Source organism: Myxocyprinus asiaticus, chromosome 15 (genome assembly GCF_019703515.2).
Source record: "Myxocyprinus asiaticus isolate MX2 ecotype Aquarium Trade chromosome 15, UBuf_Myxa_2, whole genome shotgun sequence".
Taxonomy (NCBI): Eukaryota; Metazoa; Chordata; class Actinopteri; order Cypriniformes; family Catostomidae; genus Myxocyprinus; species Myxocyprinus asiaticus.
The window spans coordinates 27,742,465-27,761,058 of NC_059358.1; the positions used below are offsets into that span (position 1 = coordinate 27,742,465).

Here is an 18,594-nt window from a genome sequence, read left to right on the forward strand (position 1 = left end):
ATAGCATGTCAACTAATGTAAGTAAAACTAAATGACTTACTCATCCGAAATTGTATCCTCGGCTAGATCAAGTCGCTCTTCAAAATGTAAACGTTCATCGTTGGAGTCCCGCTCTTCTTCGGAGGAAAATGTGAACTCTTCCTCACTATCCAGGACCATCTGTAGAGCTTCCTCACCTGTGTAGCGTGCCATCTTCCAAACGCGCAGGAAAGTGAATGAATCGGATGATGAACTTGATGTTTTTTAAGGCACTGTTGGGGGCGTTTACCATTTGCATTGATCGCCTCAGCACATTACCATATGAATAGCACGCTCTTCTGGTGGGTGTGATCTCATTAGCGATAATGAGCTGAGCCAGGAGAAACTGTACATCGCTTTGTTTCATACATATTACATTGAAGGAGAATATTTGTTTTAAATTTGAATTGTTTTATTTAAAAGTAGACATTTTAAGCTTTCTTTAGACATATGTTTCATGTTTGTGTGATCAGTATTCGCGGAGTTTCATTTCATTTTTATGACGTGTTTCAGAAAGATGCTCGCAGACAGAGACAGAGATGGCTGAAAGCGCACCCTGTTTATTTTCTTTATTTTACAAAAGCACAAGGTTTTGTTATTATTGTGAGTGTACACAAATAAAAGTAGACACTTTATAGTTTCCAATGATGTCTTACACTTATCTGTATGCCCAAAAATGATGGAGTATTTTAATTGTTTCCGCTGTTATGCGGAAAAAATCCAGCAGGACGGGCCGGCGCATATGGGGATCATGGTGCTAGGAACGGTAGCTGTTGGAGTGGAGTTTTTGGTGTCTGCCTAGATGCTGAGAACTTTTCTGACCCATGACTTCTAAAAAATATTTTCTTTGATTATTTATCTTCTTTATAATATTTATGTATACATCTGCTTTGGTTTATATGTAATGTTTTAGTTGTTTTTTTATTTTTATTTATTTACTTTATTTTTTTGTCCTTCAACTGTACTTCTCATCTTTATGACTCAGTGATTGTATTCATACATTGCTGGATCTGTGTAATTTTGTACATCTTATTGAACATTTTTATTGAACCTTCTGTTTTTCAATAAAAACATCCACAGTTTTAGCACAATATGTGGACTTTTCAGATGGTCTCTTACTACGGCCTCCACAGTATTAGCATGTTTCAGCACAATGTGTGGACTTTTCAGATGACCCCTTACCCACCGTATAAAAAATGTCCAATTTATATCCATGTTAAATTAACAGTCTGGAACGATTTCGCCATGACGCCATCTGATCAGCTTAATGGACAAATCGCATCCTGTATTGATTCGATATGGGATGCATAACTTCATATTTAAATAAGGGATGATCCTGTGTGAGTGAAGTGTGGATGCAGAAAATTGTGAGTTTATCAGGAGAAACTGTACATCGGGAATACAGCGAGAGGAGGGGTGGAAAATTGGGAGAAACACGGTAAAATCAGGAGTGTTGGCAAGGATGCCAAAACCTATCATATGTCTTCAGAAGCCTTGGAATATGATGTATGAGTTAAATGGACTATGTTTATGATACATTAAGGTCCTTTTTTATTCAATAAAGTGAGGTGCTGTCCACTGGCGGTCTATCTTTATTAAAACATCTCCTTTTGTTCCACATAAGAAATAAAGTCATACAGGGTTGGAACATTATGACATTAAGTAAATTATTAGAATAACATCTTGGTTACTGTTGTAACCTCTGTTCCCTGATGGAGGGAATGAGATGTTGTGTCGATGTAGTGACACTAGGGGTTTGCTCTTGAGAGCCCCAATCACCTTTGCTTTATTCAGAAAAGGACAATGAAAATTGGCAAGTGGAATTTGCATGCCACTCTCCGCCCCGGACATACAGGTATAAAAGGAGATGGGCGTGCACCACTCATTCAGAGTAGTGCTGAGGAGCAGAGAGAGAGTCCCGGCCATGTCAGCGGTCAGTTCAGCGCAGCGGCAGGAGGGACACAATGTCTCGTTCTCCATCAGGGAACAGAGGTTACACCAGTAACCAAGACATTCCCTGTCTGTCACTCACTCGACATTGTATCAATGTAGTGTCACTAGGGGTTCCTATACGAAATGCCGCAGGCGCTGAACCATGTCGCAAGGTATAGAGGAGCGGACGCAGGCAGGCTGCTGCGTGCCTCGCAGTGAGCGCTCGACCACATTGTGTTAGGTAAGGTGTCTCCTGGGTCCCAACAAGGGTGGGAGAAGGCACTTACCCGAGGAAGCTACAGGCGGTGGCCTTGCCTGATTTTTGTATTAGTAATTTTTCCACCAAGCACCTGCTAGAATAGCGCTGGGGAAGTGCTCTTCCCTTTCCAAGAGGGAGAGTACTACGGAGACCATATCCCACTGGAGGGAGGTTAACATGTGGAGAATACCTCACATGGACTTACCTACGGGGAAGTTCACATATGGAATGATGCCACTGGAGAGGACCCCATCTACAGAGAGGGTACACAGCAACAGTGGCTGAGGCAGAGCAGAGCTCTGATGAGGGGAGACACAGGGTTCACCTGAGGGGAAACCGAACAGTGGAAACGCATCATACGGGATTACCGAGGGGGGAATCACCACGTATGGAGCACTGAGCCCAAGGCTCACGGGCTCACCTGAAAAGGGGCATACCACGAGTACCGGGCCTGGTGGCGTCACACCTCTGCCAAGTTCGCCACCGAATAGTGCTTAAGGAATTAGAGGCATCCAGTGTTCACCAGTTATGGGGATCTGTTGTGGACAAGATAGCGCACATTATCACCTCAAGAGGGGAAAGGCGCAATGCAAGCGATACACCCAACTGGCCGCCTGGCCTACCTGTTGTTACCCTGTAACACTCGCGTTGAAACCTGTTCTATGTGCAGGTTGTAGAACCTCGCAAAGGTATTGGGTTTAGCCCAACCCGCTGCTCTGCATATGTCTGCTAGAGAGGCACCCCTTGCCAGTGCCCAGGAGGATGCAATACCTCTGGTGGAGTGCGCCTGGACTCCCAAAGGGCACGGCAGTTCTTGTGATTGGTAAGCCAGAGAAATGTCATCCACAATCCAATGGAATAACCTCTGTTTGGAGACAGCTTTCCTCTTCTGCTGCCCTCCAAAGCAGACAAAGAGCTGCTCCGAGCATCTAAAGCTCTGCGTGCTGGGTCTTCCTCCTCTGAAGGGAGCGCTTGCAGGTTTACCACCTGATCCCAGAAGGGACTGGTGGGAACTGTGGGCATGTAACCGGGCCGGGGTCTCAAGATCACATGAGAGTGTGCCGGCCCGAACTCCAGGCATTTGCTGGTGACAGAGAGCACCTGCAGGTCCCCCACCTTCTTGATAGAAGTGAACACCACAAGGAGGCTGTCTTCAAGGACAAAGTGCTGAGCTCGGCCTGCTCCAGGGGCTCAAAGGGGGCTCTCTGTAAGGCAGGTAGGACCACAGAGAGATCCCAAGAGGAAATCAGGCACGGTCTAGGGGTATTCAATCTCCTTGCACCTTTGAGGAACCTGGTGATCAGGTCGTGCTGTCGAGAGGGTCTCCCATCCAGTGTATCGTGATATGCTGCAATAGCAGCCACATACACCTTCAGGGTAGAGGGAGACAGCCATCTCTCCAGTCCCTCTTGTAGAAAGGACAACACAGACCTGACTGCGCATCTCCGTGGATCTTCCCCATGGGAAGAACACCAATTCGTGTCAAAGTCGAGCCAATATGGCGCAAACATCAGCGTCCTCCCTGACTTTGCACAACATCTGTGCAATCAGGCTCACTGGGAGAAACATGTAATTGCGCAGCCCCCAAGGCCAGCTGTGCACCAAGGCATCCGTGCCGAGGGGAGCCTCGGACAGGAAGTACCAAAAGGGGGTACCAATCAGCTGGACTGCGTGGGGGTGGAGTCTCCACTCTCTGCAGAGCGTTACCTGCCGTGAGGTGAGTGGCTCACAGAGACTTCAACATCTGCTGACTCCAAAGGAGGAGGCGGCGGGTGAGTTGCGACATGCGATGTAAGCGTACCCCGCCCTGGCGGATTATGTACGCCACAGTCGCTGTGTTGTCCTCACACATGCTTGCCCTGAATCAATGGCCGAAGCCTCCGCAGGGCCAGCAATTCGAGGCATCTGTCATGACCATGACGCACCTCGAGACCTGCCCCCTGCCTGTAGAAATGGCAGGTCTGACCAAGGACTGAAAGATTGACAGCACCGAGGCGTGATAGTCATGTGCTGTGTGCCGTGGCGCCATGCCCACCTCGGGACTCGAGTCTGTAGCCAGTTCTGGAGTGGTCTCATATGCATCAACCCGAGGGGGAGTTCCGCTGCCAAGGATGCCATATGCCCCAGGAGCCTCTGAAATTGTTTCACCGCGACCGCTACCTTCTTTGTGAAGGTTTTCAGGCAGCACTGACTGTGCACACTCATTCGTAAGGCGTGCCATCAGGGTGACCGAGTCCAACTCCATACCGAGAAAAGAGATGCTCTGTGCCGGGCAGAGCTTGCTCTTTTCCCAGTCGACCTGAAGCCCCAGTCGGTCGAGGTGCCGAAGCACAAGGTCTCTGTGCACACACAATATATCTCGCGAGTGAGCTAGGATAAGTCGTCAAGATAATTGAGAATGCAAATGCCCTTCTCCCTCAGCGGGGCCAGGGCAGCCTCTGCAACCTTGGTAAAGATGCGAGGAGACAGGGACAGACCGAAAGGGAGGACCTTGTACTGGTATGCTCGTCCCTCGAAGGAAAACCGAAGAAAGGGACTGTGTCGAGGATCGATAAGTGAAAGTACACGTCCTTCAGGACGATGGCCACGAACCAATCCTGATGTCGTACAGACATCAGCATCTTGAACGGAAGCCTGTGTAAGGCTCTGTTCAAGGCACGCAGATCCAGGATTTGGCGCAACCCCCCCTCTCTTGGGCACGATAAAATAAGGGCTGTAAAAGCCCTTGTGCGACTCGGCTAAGGGGACAGGTTCTATCGCTCCCTTCGCCAGAAGGGTGGCGACCTCCGCCTGAAGGATCGAGGCATCCTCGCCTCGCACAGCGGTGGAGAGGACTCCACTGAACCTGGGCGGCCGTCTGGCGAACTGGATCATGTAGCCGAGCCGGATCGTCCTGATGGGCCATTGCGATGGGCTGGAAAGCGCTAACCAGGCACCAGGGGGACATATTGGATTTATCACGCCCGGGGTGGGTGGTTCGCGGCAGGGCAGGGCAGATGCCCCACTGGGAGGATCATCCAGGGGAGGCGTGCTGCTCTGCGAGCCCGCAACAGTGACCGGTGGCTGGGGTGGGCGAGCAGCCCCAAGAACCATCGTACTTACCTGTTTGCCGGCTTTCTTTCGACGGAAAACAAGGGAACGCAAGATATTCGCATCCCGCTCTCTGACCGGAAAGACTTTCAGCGCCTGGCTGTCACGTGTGCGAGGGCTGGAGGGGCTGAGCATTGGAGAATGACCCAGGGAATGAGGAAACTGCTCTTTTATTGACAATTTGGGTGCTGGAGCCAAGAAGGCATACCCACCTCATGCTGACCCAGGGGCGGGAGTGGGGCCTGTGCGCACACCTGGGTCAGAGTAGTCAATGAGCGCTGCCTCATCCCTGGGTCGTCCGTCTCAGCCTCTGCTTCACAAAGAAGGAAGAGAGCCGCGACTGCATGTTCTCATGGGCAAGTTCTCGCAGTGAGAACATGACCCCTCCATGAAAGCTTCCTCGGCATGCTGGCAACCCCAGCACTCGAGACAGATCTCATGGCCATCCGGTGGGGAGAGATAACATCCGCACCCAGTAGCACAAAGGCGAAAGGACATCTTTAAAATGATGGCAATCGTTTGTGCGAGCTCTTTTAGAGAAAATATACTCTTTTGGGATATACTCTATTTCCCAGGGGAAACACAACACTCGACCGTGCGAGGGCGACCACTGATATGCGCCGTAAATTCCAGCAGCAAGGAATAAAGTGACGGGACGAATGCGCTCGGCTCCGAAGAACAAATCTGAATGAGTGGTACACGCCATCTCCTTTTATACCCTTATGTCCGGGGCGGAGATTGGCATGCAAATTCCACTCACCAATTTTCATTTGCCTTTTCTGAATAAAGCAAAGGTGATTGGGGCTCTCAAGAGCGAATCCCTAGTGTCACTACATTGACACAATGTTGAGTGAGTGACAGACAGGGAACAGAATTACAACTTTTGGTTGAAATATTACTTTATTTTTAAAAATCTAATGCTGATTAAGATTGTAATTTATTCATAGTTAATACATGAACACGTTCAGTTCCAAGGCCTATGTGTAATAATTAGGTAACAAAGATGAAAGTGTTTAACTCGTTGGTGACATTTTACTTGTTGTGCTTCAATGATGATTAAATTCTAGCATACAAAGTCTGCAAATGACTGTGTGTGCTCCAATTAGTTCCAATCTGTTTCTTTTTGATCAGTTTTCAGAAATCACACAGAACAGAAATAAACAGTTATAATGTTTGTTAATATGTTTAATATGTTAACTTGCCTACGTTAACACGTTAACTTTGATATTCCTTTTTGTTATGAAGTAACAATTGTTTTCTTTTCGATTCTTCTCTGTCTGCCTTTCTGTCTCTGTTCTCATGATTTTGATCAGGTGGAGTATGATGGACTGACAGGTCGAGTTGAGTTCAACAGCAAAGGCCAGAGGACCAATTACACCCTCCACATCCTGGAGAAGCACAGGGGAGGCCACAAAGAGGTTATATACATAAACACACACACACACACACACATACACACTGCGGGTTGCTCAAATAAACAGAGCAATTTTCAAAGAGCCACAGAAAGACAGAGAAAATTAACCTATGAATGGCTTACTTATAGTTGTCTCTGCATCTTAAGCTTGGATAGGAGAAATATTTTAAAACAGAAAGAGTTACATTCTTCAACTTTAAATTAATTAATTTTCTCTGGGTACAATTGATGTCTCCCCTGGAGGTGATTTCAGGTTTTGCTATCACTGTAGGCAAAACCTGACCCACACACACACTATGTTTGAATATATTCAAGAAGTTTTTTATTTTGATCCCTTTAATTCTCATCCATCTCTGTGTTAGATTGGGATTTGGTACTCCAATAACACTCTGCTGATGAACTCCACCAGTCTGGACATCAACTTCTCTGAAACTCTGGCCAACAAGAGCCTCATCATCACCACCATACTGGTGAGGAGCAACTGCACCTCAGAAACTTCCTGCCTATGTCGCCAACTTCTGTTTACACACGTTAATCATCTGCATGATGTGTGTGTTAATGTACAGGAGAACCCGTATGTGATGAGAAAAGTGAATTACCAGGAGTTTGAGGGGAACGAGCAGTATGAGGGATTTTGTGTAGACATGTTGAGAGAACTGGCTGATATTCTCAAGTTCAACTACCGCATCAAACTGGTGGATGATGGACTGTACGGAGCTCCTGAACCCAACGGCTCATGGACGGGCATGGTGGGAGAGCTGATCAACAGAGTATGCACTAGTCCTCATCACCTCTTTCCCTTCTGAATGAATTATGGAAATCATTCAGTTGCATTCAGCTCAATTCTATTCAATTTCATTATTGTGTCTAAATATGTCTTTCCAAGTTGTGGGTGTTTCTGTTCTACTTTTTGATGTTTGTCTCACTCTCATTTCCTCTTTCTTCATACACTGGAGCAGAAAGCTGATTTGGCGGTAGCTGCTTTTACCATTACGTCGGAGAGAGAGAAAGTCATTGACTTCTCAAAGCCCTTTATGACCTTGGGCATCAGTATTCTCTACAGGGTCCATATAGTAAGTCACACTCACATACTGTACACACACTTAAACTGAAAACTGGTAAGTGTAATATAGGTTGTTGTACCTTTGCTCAGTAAACACTAACAGCGAATTCTGCTTCTGTTGGAACTGTATTAAAGTTGAAGTGTGTAATTTCAGCAACAGTAGCATTACCAAAAAGAAAATAGCAAAAGTAAACATTGTTTTCAAACATATTTCTTAATACACCCTCCGTTTGCCATTGGGCAAAAAACAGATAGTCCCGCCCCAAACTTACACAACTGGTTATGGCAATGTTGCTGTGTCAGACTGGACACCCGCTCAAAAAAAATTGTAAAACATTTTTTTTGGAAAGCACTATAGAGGCATAGTATTTACACTTTTCAGGGAAATCAGCCCACTAATGATTTGTTTTTAGTTATCTTTACATATTTACGTTTTTGGCTTATGTCATCTTGGATTTACACTGACACCTAGATGTAGCATCATTCAAATGCAATAGATTTCAGTTAACAATGTCATTGTAGATTATTCACAGTCAGCCATGATAAAAGGGTGGATACTGAGATTAAGGGAGTAGTATACAGCTGGTCATGTGATCACAACATGCCAGCCCCCATGAGGGGACCCTCTTCATTTAGAATAAAACAGCTTTATAAAGTTACTGATAAAACTGGAGTCTTCATTCCATGCGAGTGCTCATGTCATGATTTTAAACATGTTTCAAAATTGCAATTAATTTTTTGATGATGAAAAAAATTAATGAGTAGGAGAAAGTATTTTAACATTAAAAATACACAGCTTTAATAATCCATATTTGGTGACTGAGTGGTGTGTTGCACTTTGGTCAATTGCTCCCTCTTGTGGTGTGAGTAAAGCGTGCAGGACTGAAACAGATTTGAATGAACAGAGAGAATATTATATATAAGTTGGGTGCAAATGCCAAGATATTGGTATGGTATTCTCTCTTTGTCCTCTCCTGCATGATAACAGGTAGTGAAGATCATAATAATAAAGTAATATTAACAATAAACAGATACACATTATATAAAATTTTATATGTAAAATTATGCAATATAATACAAGCCTTATTGCTTTTATACAACAGTTCTTTAAAAATTAAGTTAATATAAATATAAAGTTACTTACATTGTAGATACAATATTTTATTTATTTTTGCTCTGCGAATGAAAATCAACCTTTGCATGTTGCCGAAAAACAAATATCAGCGCTCTTGGAACATCGCTTACCTAATCAGATTCAAAGGCCTGAAATATTGTATTAAAGACAATATATGATAATGCCTAAATATATGCATAATTCAGAAATATATATTAAAAGTTTATAAGACTTTATTTTACAATACTAAATTTACATGTATTACTACATGCTACTGAATATTCACAGTATACCACCTCCCTTCCATCAGTTTCATCAATTACCTCTTTTTTCTTGCTGTCTCTCAGGGCAGGAAGCCAGGCTATTTCTCCTTCCTGGATCCCTTCTCACCGGCTGTTTGGCTCTTCATGCTGCTGGCTTACCTTGCTGTCAGCTGTGTGCTTTTCCTTTCTGCTAGGTATACACAAACACACATCAACAACACACACTCATACATGTACAAAAATAAAAAGTCACATGCACTACGATTATTATTCTAAATCTCTCTCTCTCTTTGTACTTGTTTCAGGTTAAGTCCGTATGAATGGTATAACCCTCACCCGTGTCTGCGAGAGCGCAGAGACCTGCTGGTGAACCAGTATACTCTAGGAAACAGCCTGTGGTTTCCTGTAGGTGGCTTCATGCAGCAGGGATCTGAGATCATGCCCCGAGCTCTCTCCACACGCTGCGTTAGTGGGGTCTGGTGAGTATGAGCGTGTGCTGGGGTCCATATGTGTTGATGTTCATTCCAGTGGAGTCAATATACTTTGAATAGCTATAGGCTTTTTGCTCTCTGCTTTCCATCATTTGTGTCCTGTTTGTCTCACTCTCTCTGTTTCTCTCTTGTAGGTGGGCATTCACTCTTATAATAATCTCCTCATACACTGCCAATCTAGCTGCATTTCTGACAGTGCAGAGAATGGAAGCACCAATCGAATCACCTGATGACCTTGCTGATCAAACCAACATCCAGTATGGCACCATTCATGGAGGAAGCACCATGACCTTTTTTATGGTACAATTCATGTAATATTCAGTTAATACAAAGTTTATACATAGACGTGCACACAAGAAAACATGCAGGGTTATTATAATACTAATACTAATAATAACTTTATAGCACCTTTTAGCAATTTTGCAAAAAGTCCTTCTCAAAACATTAAATCAAAACACTCTCAGTAAAACACAAGGTAAAAACAAAAATTCACAAAGTAATAAAGGCAAGTCTTTACAAATGAGTTTTTAAACTAAACTTAAAAACAGACACATATTCAGCTGATCTGTTATCCCAGGGCAGGCTGTTCCATAATCGTTGGGACCTCACTACAAATGCTCTATCACCTTTAGTTTTGCATCTGGATCTTGGAACAGCCAACAGTTCATGACAAGAAGATCTAAGAGATCTGACTGTTTCCTAAGGTCCTAACATTTCCGATAAATAATCTGAAGCCAAACCATTGATCATTAATAAAATATTAAAATCAACCCTAAAACTAATTAATTGGTAACAAATGCAAAGAAGCTAAAACTCGAGTAATATGATTAAAAGACCTAGTTCGTGTCAAAGGTCTAGCTGCAACATTTTGCACTGATTGTAGTCATACTAATTGTAGTCATGCTGATTGTAGTGTGTTGATTTAAAGTTGAAAACAGGGCATTACAATAATCAAGGTGAGATGAAATAAAAGCATGAATAATCTTCTCTGTATACCTAAAACTCAAAACATGTCTCACTTTGGAAAAGTTCCTTAACTGATAAAAACAAGATTGAACTAACCCCTTGACGTACTATTAAATTTTTAACTTGGTATCAAAATAGACACCCAGATTTCTCACCACCTGCTGAACATGAGGGACCACTTGACCAAGTGCTGACTCAATTTGACTTTTTTTAAAACCATGACTAATTATAACTACCTCTATTGTATTAATATTTAATTGTAGAAAATTAAATGCCGTCCAGATATTTATATCTGCTATACACCCTTGAAGAATATTTAAATTAGTCAGATCATTGTGATATAACGACAAATACAACTGCAGTCCAACTGCATAGCAATGATAATTTATGTTGTATTTTCGAATCACAGAACCAAGCGATAACATATATAAAGAAAACAAAATTGGCCCTAATAGGGATCCTTGCGGAACACCACAATTTATTGTTGAAGAGGAGGACAGCTCAACTCCAACAGACACTACAAATTTCCATTTGACAAATAGGAAACAAACCAGTCTAAAGCCACCCCAGATATTCCCACCCATCTCTTCAATGTATCAATTAAAACTGAATGATCAACTGTATCAAACACTGCAGTTAAATCAAGCAACACTAAAATGGAGCACTCTCCAGCATCCTCCACCATCAATAAATAATTTGTCACCCTAAGAAGGGTAATTTCTGTACCGTAGTTTTCTTAAGAATCTGACTGAAATTTCTCAAAAATATTGTTATCCTTTACTCTCAAACAGTTGTTTAGCTGCCACTTTCTCTATTATTTTAGACATGAAAGGTCATTTTGAGATTGGTCTATAGTTATTTGCAACCGAAGGATCTAACAAGGACTTCTTCAGAAGTGGTTGAACTATCGCAGTCTTTAACTCCTCTAGGACACAAGCAAGCTATTTACTATAGACAACATAGTAGTCCCAATAACTTCCTTGAAAAGTCTTAAAGGAACAACATCTGTATGGCAACTAGATGGTTTCAACTGATGTACAATTTTATATAGATCCTGCTCTGAGATAGGCGAGTAAGAATCCAACAAACTCTCCCTACAACCCAGGGTTGCTGCTAAAATTTACGACTACATTTTTTATCCATCCCCCAGCATTTGAAAGACTCGCCATATTTTTATTGGTTTGCATGTACTGTATGGTGTGTTATATTTATTTTTTGTTTTTTTCCGTATAGAGTAGCCTTAGTTTGCTAACAGGTTTCTATTTTGCTCATGTAGGTGTCTCATACCATTTGTGTGCATTACTTTTTATATTTTCTGTTGTTTTTTTAATTCTTCCCTCCTCAGAACTCTCGTTATCAAACGTATCAGAGGATGTGGAACTACATGTACTCTAAGCAGCCCAGTGTATTTGTGAAGAGCACAGAGGAAGGCATCGCAAGAGTCTTAAACTCTAAGTATGCTTTTCTCCTGGAGAGCACCATGAACGAGTACCACCGCAGTCTCAACTGCAATCTAACCCAGATCGGAGGCTTGCTGGACACCAAGGGTTATGGCATCGGCATGCCACTGGGTGAGAGAGAGGGAATAGGAGACAGAATGAGACAAAGAGGAGAATATATGGGACTTAATAGAATAAGAGATTAATATTTAGGGTGCTTTACCCATGATAAAAGAATGTGCATATAATATTCTAATCTTGCAAAGACAAGGAAAAATGCAAAAGAAGAAGCAGAAAACTATCAGCACCAAACAGAATAGCAAAAATAATGATTGTTTTCAAACAAATTTAAAACACTCCATTGGTTGAACCAGTGTTAAAACTCTTTTTATTCTACTCTTAAGAAATCTAAGGACATTAAAGGAATCTCCCAAGGTAAAGTAAAAAAAAAAAAAAAAGTAGACTCATCCCTTGGTTTGTAATAATTACTTAAAAACGTGAATACAGTAACACATTATACAGTAAAGGCAGTGCTGCAAATTACACAGTTTTGAAAGTAAAATTAATAAATAGGTTTTTGAAAGTAAAACCTATTTATAAAGTTTTATAACACCTATTTTTATTTTAAATGTTCAAATTTATGTCCAGTCTTTCAACTCTGATAAGCAATAAACCAAATTTGCTACATATTTGTGTGAGGATACCCGAAAGGACTTGGAAGGGACGTGGTGGAACTGTAAAGCACTATTTAACACATAACCAGATGTTCATCCACCTAAAATGTAGTCCCAACATTATAGCTCAAAAAACAAACTTGTTTTTACTGAAGATTTTAAAAGATTTTCTAATGTTAAATCTTTTATTGGATTACTACAAACATGTTTACCATTCTTTTACACAAACTGAGGAACTAGTGGGAATGATTTACAGCATTTTGTTCAATTATCGGTTTTAACAGAAGGGTATTACAGTAGTAGATGTCTCATGATGTGCACAAATCACTGACACTTCCTCATGCTAAATCACAAAATGCATACAGTACAAGTACATCACTCTCTCTCTTCCCCCAGGTTCCCCATTCAGAGATGAGATTAGTCTGGCAGTGTTGCAGCTGCAGGAGAATAACAGGTTGGAGATCCTGAAGAGAAGGTGGTGGGAGGGTGGGCAGTGTCCCAAAGAGGAGGACCACCGTGCCAAAGGTATGAAATGAATTCCATCTGCACCAAACTCCCAGACACATTTCACACACTTCTTCTGTAATGAGAGCCAGTGCAAACATGTGTGCAGTTGTGTGTGTGTGTTTTAGAAAATGTATATTTGATATCATCTATATGTGTAAGGAAAGTCTATCGTGGGTGAAGATATAAGGGCATATTTGTAATTTGTTGGGACCAAATGTCAAAGCCAAAGGATAGTAAAATCTTATATCACCTACATTGTGGGAACCAGCCAATTTCCCCACAAGGAAAACTAAATTAAGATTATAAGGATTAATAAACATACTAATAATGCCTTAATGAAAATGTAAAAATGCAGAAAGGTTTATGTGAGGTTTAGGGAAGTAGGTGTAGGGCCAAAGCATAGAAAATATAATTAGCTCAGTATAAAAACAACATCAATGAAATGTCCCCCCATCATAATAGAAAAACAAGTTTGTGTATGTGTTTCAACAAGTCCAAATGCACGCTCCCATTTAGCAAAGCAGATGTGATTCCATATGTAGAGACTGTGTTAATGTGCATGTTTAATGAACTGTTGCAGGTCTTGGGATGGAGAATATTGGTGGTATATTTGTGGTGTTAATCTGTGGGCTGATTATAGCCGTGTTTGTGGCTGTGATGGAGTTTGTGTGGTCCACACGTCGATCAGCTGAAACAGACGAGGTACGGCCTCTCTCCTGTGACCACCAATATCACAGTCACAATACAGTAGGTTACCAAAGCAACCCGCCGACTATGTGTCGTAGTGAAGTTGAAATGATTGTCCTACAGTGTGCATGTCTACTTGTATACATGTCTTCACCTCATTCTTGAATTTGTTGACACCTTTCATTTAGTTATTTTTTCTATTTAGGTGTCGGTGTGTCAAGAGATGTTGACAGAGTTCCGGAACGCTGTCTCTTGCAGGAAGAGTTCTCGTCTGCGCCGCCGTCGACCCCTTTCCAGCTCTTTGGCCCTTCATCACCCCACCCGTATCACCCTAGGGGCCCCGCGGCCACTGCGCCTTGTCAGAGAGATGCGGCTTAGCAATGGAAAGCTCTATAGTGGTACTGGACCCCTAACCGGAGGTTCAGAGGCTGGAGGAGCCCCCCCTGACATGGGCCCCGGGCCTCAACGACTCCTGGAGGACCCTTTAGGTGCCAACAGCACCCCTGCAGTGGCCCTGGGTCCACCCGCAGTGACAGTGCCTCTGCCACGGGGCTGCACTCACGTGCGCATCTGCCAGGAGTGCCGGCGTATCCAGAGTCTCCGCACAACTTCCTGCACACGCATCCCTCCCTCCTCAGCCCCTCTGCCGCGCCTGGCCCCGCCCCCTTCACACTCATCCTCCAACACAGACAGCGAAGGGGGCGGGGGGCACAGCCCGTGCCGGATAGGCCACTCCCCACCAGCAAAAGGCTGCACTTTAGCCCCACTTCAGTCTAGCATCCACACAGAGCTACTGGGAGAGCAGAAATGAGTCTTTGAGAGTAAAAGGAGAAGAGAGATTGAAAGAGAGAGAGAGAGAGAGAGTGATGAAGGATGGAGTGCAAAGGGGAGAGAGAATGTGACATTTTTTTGCAATGTTTGCCCTTAATCATGGATTTCAATCTTTTCCTTGGTGCAAGAGAATCCTCCTTTTCTTTTGGGTAACCATGCATCATATTTATGAATCACATTTCAGAAGATTTCTTTTGGTACTATTAAACTATGTGCTATACTATACTACAAAGGTAAAGTGCAGTAGCTACACCAACACTGAAGCAGAAAATGACTTCAAATGCAAAAATCCAGTTTTCTCTGAATCATAGTTGAGCCAAACCCATCTGTAACATGATAGATCATAGTTTAAGAGACCTGATTTCATTCATAACTCAGTTTTGATAAAAATGTGTAGTTACTGCATTTTGCCTTTGCATGGCATTATAACACTCCTGTAAAAATAACCTTGAAAAATGCGATAGTAGGTCTAAGAAAAAATATCTGCCTTTGCCAGCCCACAACTAAAGATTTAGAAGTTCTACCACTGTGAATCTCAACAGATCGCACAGGGATATTTAACTTCCTCCTGATTCTGGTCTAAAGGCAGCACAGAGGCTCTCTCTCTTGCATTGGCTGCATTCTGTCTCTGATCAGAGTCAAAATGTGGCGCAGATTTTCCCCTCTCAGACTGTACTCTCTCTATGGTCACATACACACAGGAAGTAGCACAGAGATGCTCTCTTTTGGATGTAATTCTCTTAATGATACCAGAAATATCAGAGCCAGACTGCAACAGAACGAGAGCACACACTGTAATGGAGGACAACGAAGCAATGTGAAATATACTTGTTAATTAAAAAGATATTCTAAACAGATATTCTTACTTTTCTGTACTATACTTATTTTTAAACTCACTGTCTGTGTAATTTAATTCCGGGGTTGTGTTGACTGATTTGGAAATTAAAAATAGAGCTACTTTATTGATACTGGGGAGATGAACTCTGACTGAATTGTATGTTATTGGTAAGGAGGAGCTGTGTATTCAATAAAACTTGGACTTTGATCTGTCTAAATCAAACTGCCATTTCATAGAACTGTCTTTAATCAGCGCTGTACACTATACATAAACCCCCCCACACATAGATATACTGTATTTCTTCATATCTAGGTACATCCTCCAGAGATCAGTGTTTTTAGAACTAGAAATTAAGACATCTGCTGTCATGGTTCAGAATACAGAATTTATTTATACACTCACACTCAATACAGAGTTGCAGATGTTTCAGAAGTCACCATAACTTCTTTTATTTCTATACAAATATATGTGTCTTTTTTCACCTGTGCATACACAGACTCCTGTTCTGCTGTGTGGGCACCATGTAGATTAGCTGAGCCTCACAGAGATGATGATCCTAAATGATCACTGAAGAAAATTTGATTCGATTCCTTTATTGTCATTGTAACATGTACAATGAAATTTTGTGTGGCTCAATCCAAACAGTAGTTTAAGAACAAAATATACATAGAAAATGTGCCATTCAAGCACTATAAATACATTTAAGTAAAATAAATACACAATAAATATACAGATGCACCTATGTATACATATACAGTATATTCAAGTACATACATATACACATACAGCACTTATACACATACAGTATAGCCATGGTTGGGAGGGTTACTTTTGAAATGTATACCACTACAGATTACAGAATACATGCTGTAAAATGTAATTTGCAACATATTCCGTTAGATTACTCAAGGTCAGTAACGTATTCTAAATACTTTGGATTACTTCTTCAGCACTGGTAGATTTTTTCCACTTGTTTTGACTATAAAAACTCTGCCAGTACAGTAAGACAAAATACACATGTTAAAAATACATTCTCCGAAAAACCTAAATATCTTATGCAGTGTTGTTTCTAAAACAAGATCAATTAAATTTATCTTAAGGATTTTTAGATATTTTTACAGGAAAACAATACAGAAATTATTATCAAGATTATGATTTTTGCCCTAATATCAAAGGTCTTACTAGAAAAAAGAAATTATTATCCAATGTGAATTTTCTTGATAAAAAAATATGATCGTGCCTGGTAACGTGCATGTAAAATGGCTAGAAATAGCATTTTAGCTTAGCGTAAAGCTGACAATTTACACAAGGTTTATTTCTATTTCTTCTGCTCCAAACTTACTTCAAACTTACTTCTCTGTCTGCTCATATGAATGTAACACATCATAAGAAAGTGTTTCTCCACTGTTCAGATGCACTTTGAATCGCATCATTTATATGTATATATGTTTTCCATCTGAAAGGACTAAATATTAAATGAAACAAATGACAATAAAATGCAAAGTAATCTCATCAGTAATCAAAATACTTTTTGAATGTAACTGTATTTTAATTACCAATGATTTAAATTGTAACTGTAGTGTAATACAGTTACTTATATTTTGTATTTTAAATACATAATCCCGTTACATGTATTCCGTTACTCCCCAACCCTGTGTATAGCCTACTGTATATACACACATACATCCATTATATAGACATACCCTCACATACATACATTCACCCACATACATATTTTCACTCATGTATACATGTACATTTTCTTTATGTAATTGAGTTGAGGGAGGCTATAGTTCTTGGAAAAAAAAAAAAAAAAAAAAATATTCCTCAATCTGTTTGTTCGTGCGTGTAGTGTCCTATAACATGTTCCAGACAGGGTGGGTTGGGTCCCTGGCAGAGGTGGAAAGTAATGAATTACAACTACTCATTACAGTACTTGAGTACATTTTTCCAACTTTTTCAACTTTTGTAAGTATAAATAAATAATAGTACTTTTACTTGAGTTGATTAAATATGAAGTATTCAACTTCACTACAATTATTTTTCACCACAATTACAAAGTACAAAGAAATACTTATAGCTTTCTTCTTCCAAAAAGTCAGAAATATTAAGCCCTAAATCTGTTTATAAACTAAAATGTACCGTGCGCAGCACGACGGAAGCCTGCAGGGCACAGCAGCTCTCATAAACTGCTGCTGGTGTCCTCTCTTCTCTAGCTTCTCCAAGACTTTCTGCCCTGTCAGTATACAAGAACTGTTATACTGTGAATTTCTGCATATTTCATTTTATTCTGGAAAGGAGCTGTCTGAACACGTTTAACCACTGATCAATCTACACTTGTTTTTAAGGTAGGCAAAGTTTTAATTGTGTCAAACATTAACATAATGTACATCTGACATATATGTAGGGATATCTTGTTTACTTGCTACTATATGTCTAAAACAAACTTGTTATATACCTTAGAAAGATACAATGCCAATAGTGTCGGAAATTAACGGGGACTCGGGGCAAAAATGCCACCGATATTGACAAGAAAACAGTTTCACAATGAATAAGACGCTATACCTATCATACATTACGTGGCAGTCAACTAATAATACCAATTGACATTTTAAAAACACATCCACGAACGAAAGCCAGAACTTGAAACGACACTTAATGCTCAAACAAGCCTAATTTTAACTGCAGCATGACTGTTTTGTGAAATTGACTCTCATTAGAGCTGCAGTGCTAGCATTTGTGCTACAGGTGTATGATTATCAAAAGAGATTATAATGTTTAATACACCTGTTTCTGCAGGCATTTGTTAAACAAGCTTTAATATCATGTAATGTGGAAACAAACTCATTTATCGATATTACTTAATAAAGTAGATGTTTATCACTTACTTTGTATATCTCCCTGAGTGTCGACATGTTTGTGTGACATCATGCACCAGCATCTCGGTGAAATCGGAGTTGAGAATTTCTGCACAAGTCTATAAGTTGTAATTCTGACTTCAAGATGCA

General features: G+C 41.3%; 1 protein-coding gene across 3 annotated transcripts in view; it reads left to right on the plus strand.

Annotated features, from left to right (window-relative positions):
- The window catches only part of grik5 (glutamate receptor, ionotropic, kainate 5), a 135,227-nt gene extending 119,420 nt beyond the window's left edge, over positions 1-15,807 (plus strand). For 2 of the 3 annotated variants that reach the window (XM_051718435.1, XM_051718436.1), the window contains 11 exons: positions 6,613-6,717; positions 7,076-7,183; positions 7,280-7,483; positions 7,673-7,786; positions 9,238-9,347; positions 9,459-9,632; positions 9,779-9,944; positions 11,956-12,181; positions 13,120-13,248; positions 13,811-13,977; positions 14,123-15,807. In XM_051718435.1, the coding sequence (XP_051574395.1) occupies positions 6,613-6,717; positions 7,076-7,183; positions 7,280-7,483; positions 7,673-7,786; positions 9,238-9,347; positions 9,459-9,632; positions 9,779-9,944; positions 11,956-12,181; positions 13,120-13,248; positions 13,811-13,977; positions 14,123-14,728 (2,109 nt within the window). In that variant the 3' untranslated portion in view covers positions 14,729-15,807. The remainder of the gene's footprint in view (positions 1-6,612; positions 6,718-7,075; positions 7,184-7,279; positions 7,484-7,672; positions 7,787-9,237; positions 9,348-9,458; positions 9,633-9,778; positions 9,945-11,955; positions 12,182-13,119; positions 13,249-13,810; positions 13,978-14,122) is intronic. The other variant, XM_051718437.1, reaches the window with a different exon arrangement.
- The last annotated feature ends 2,787 nt before the right edge of the window (positions 15,808-18,594 follow it).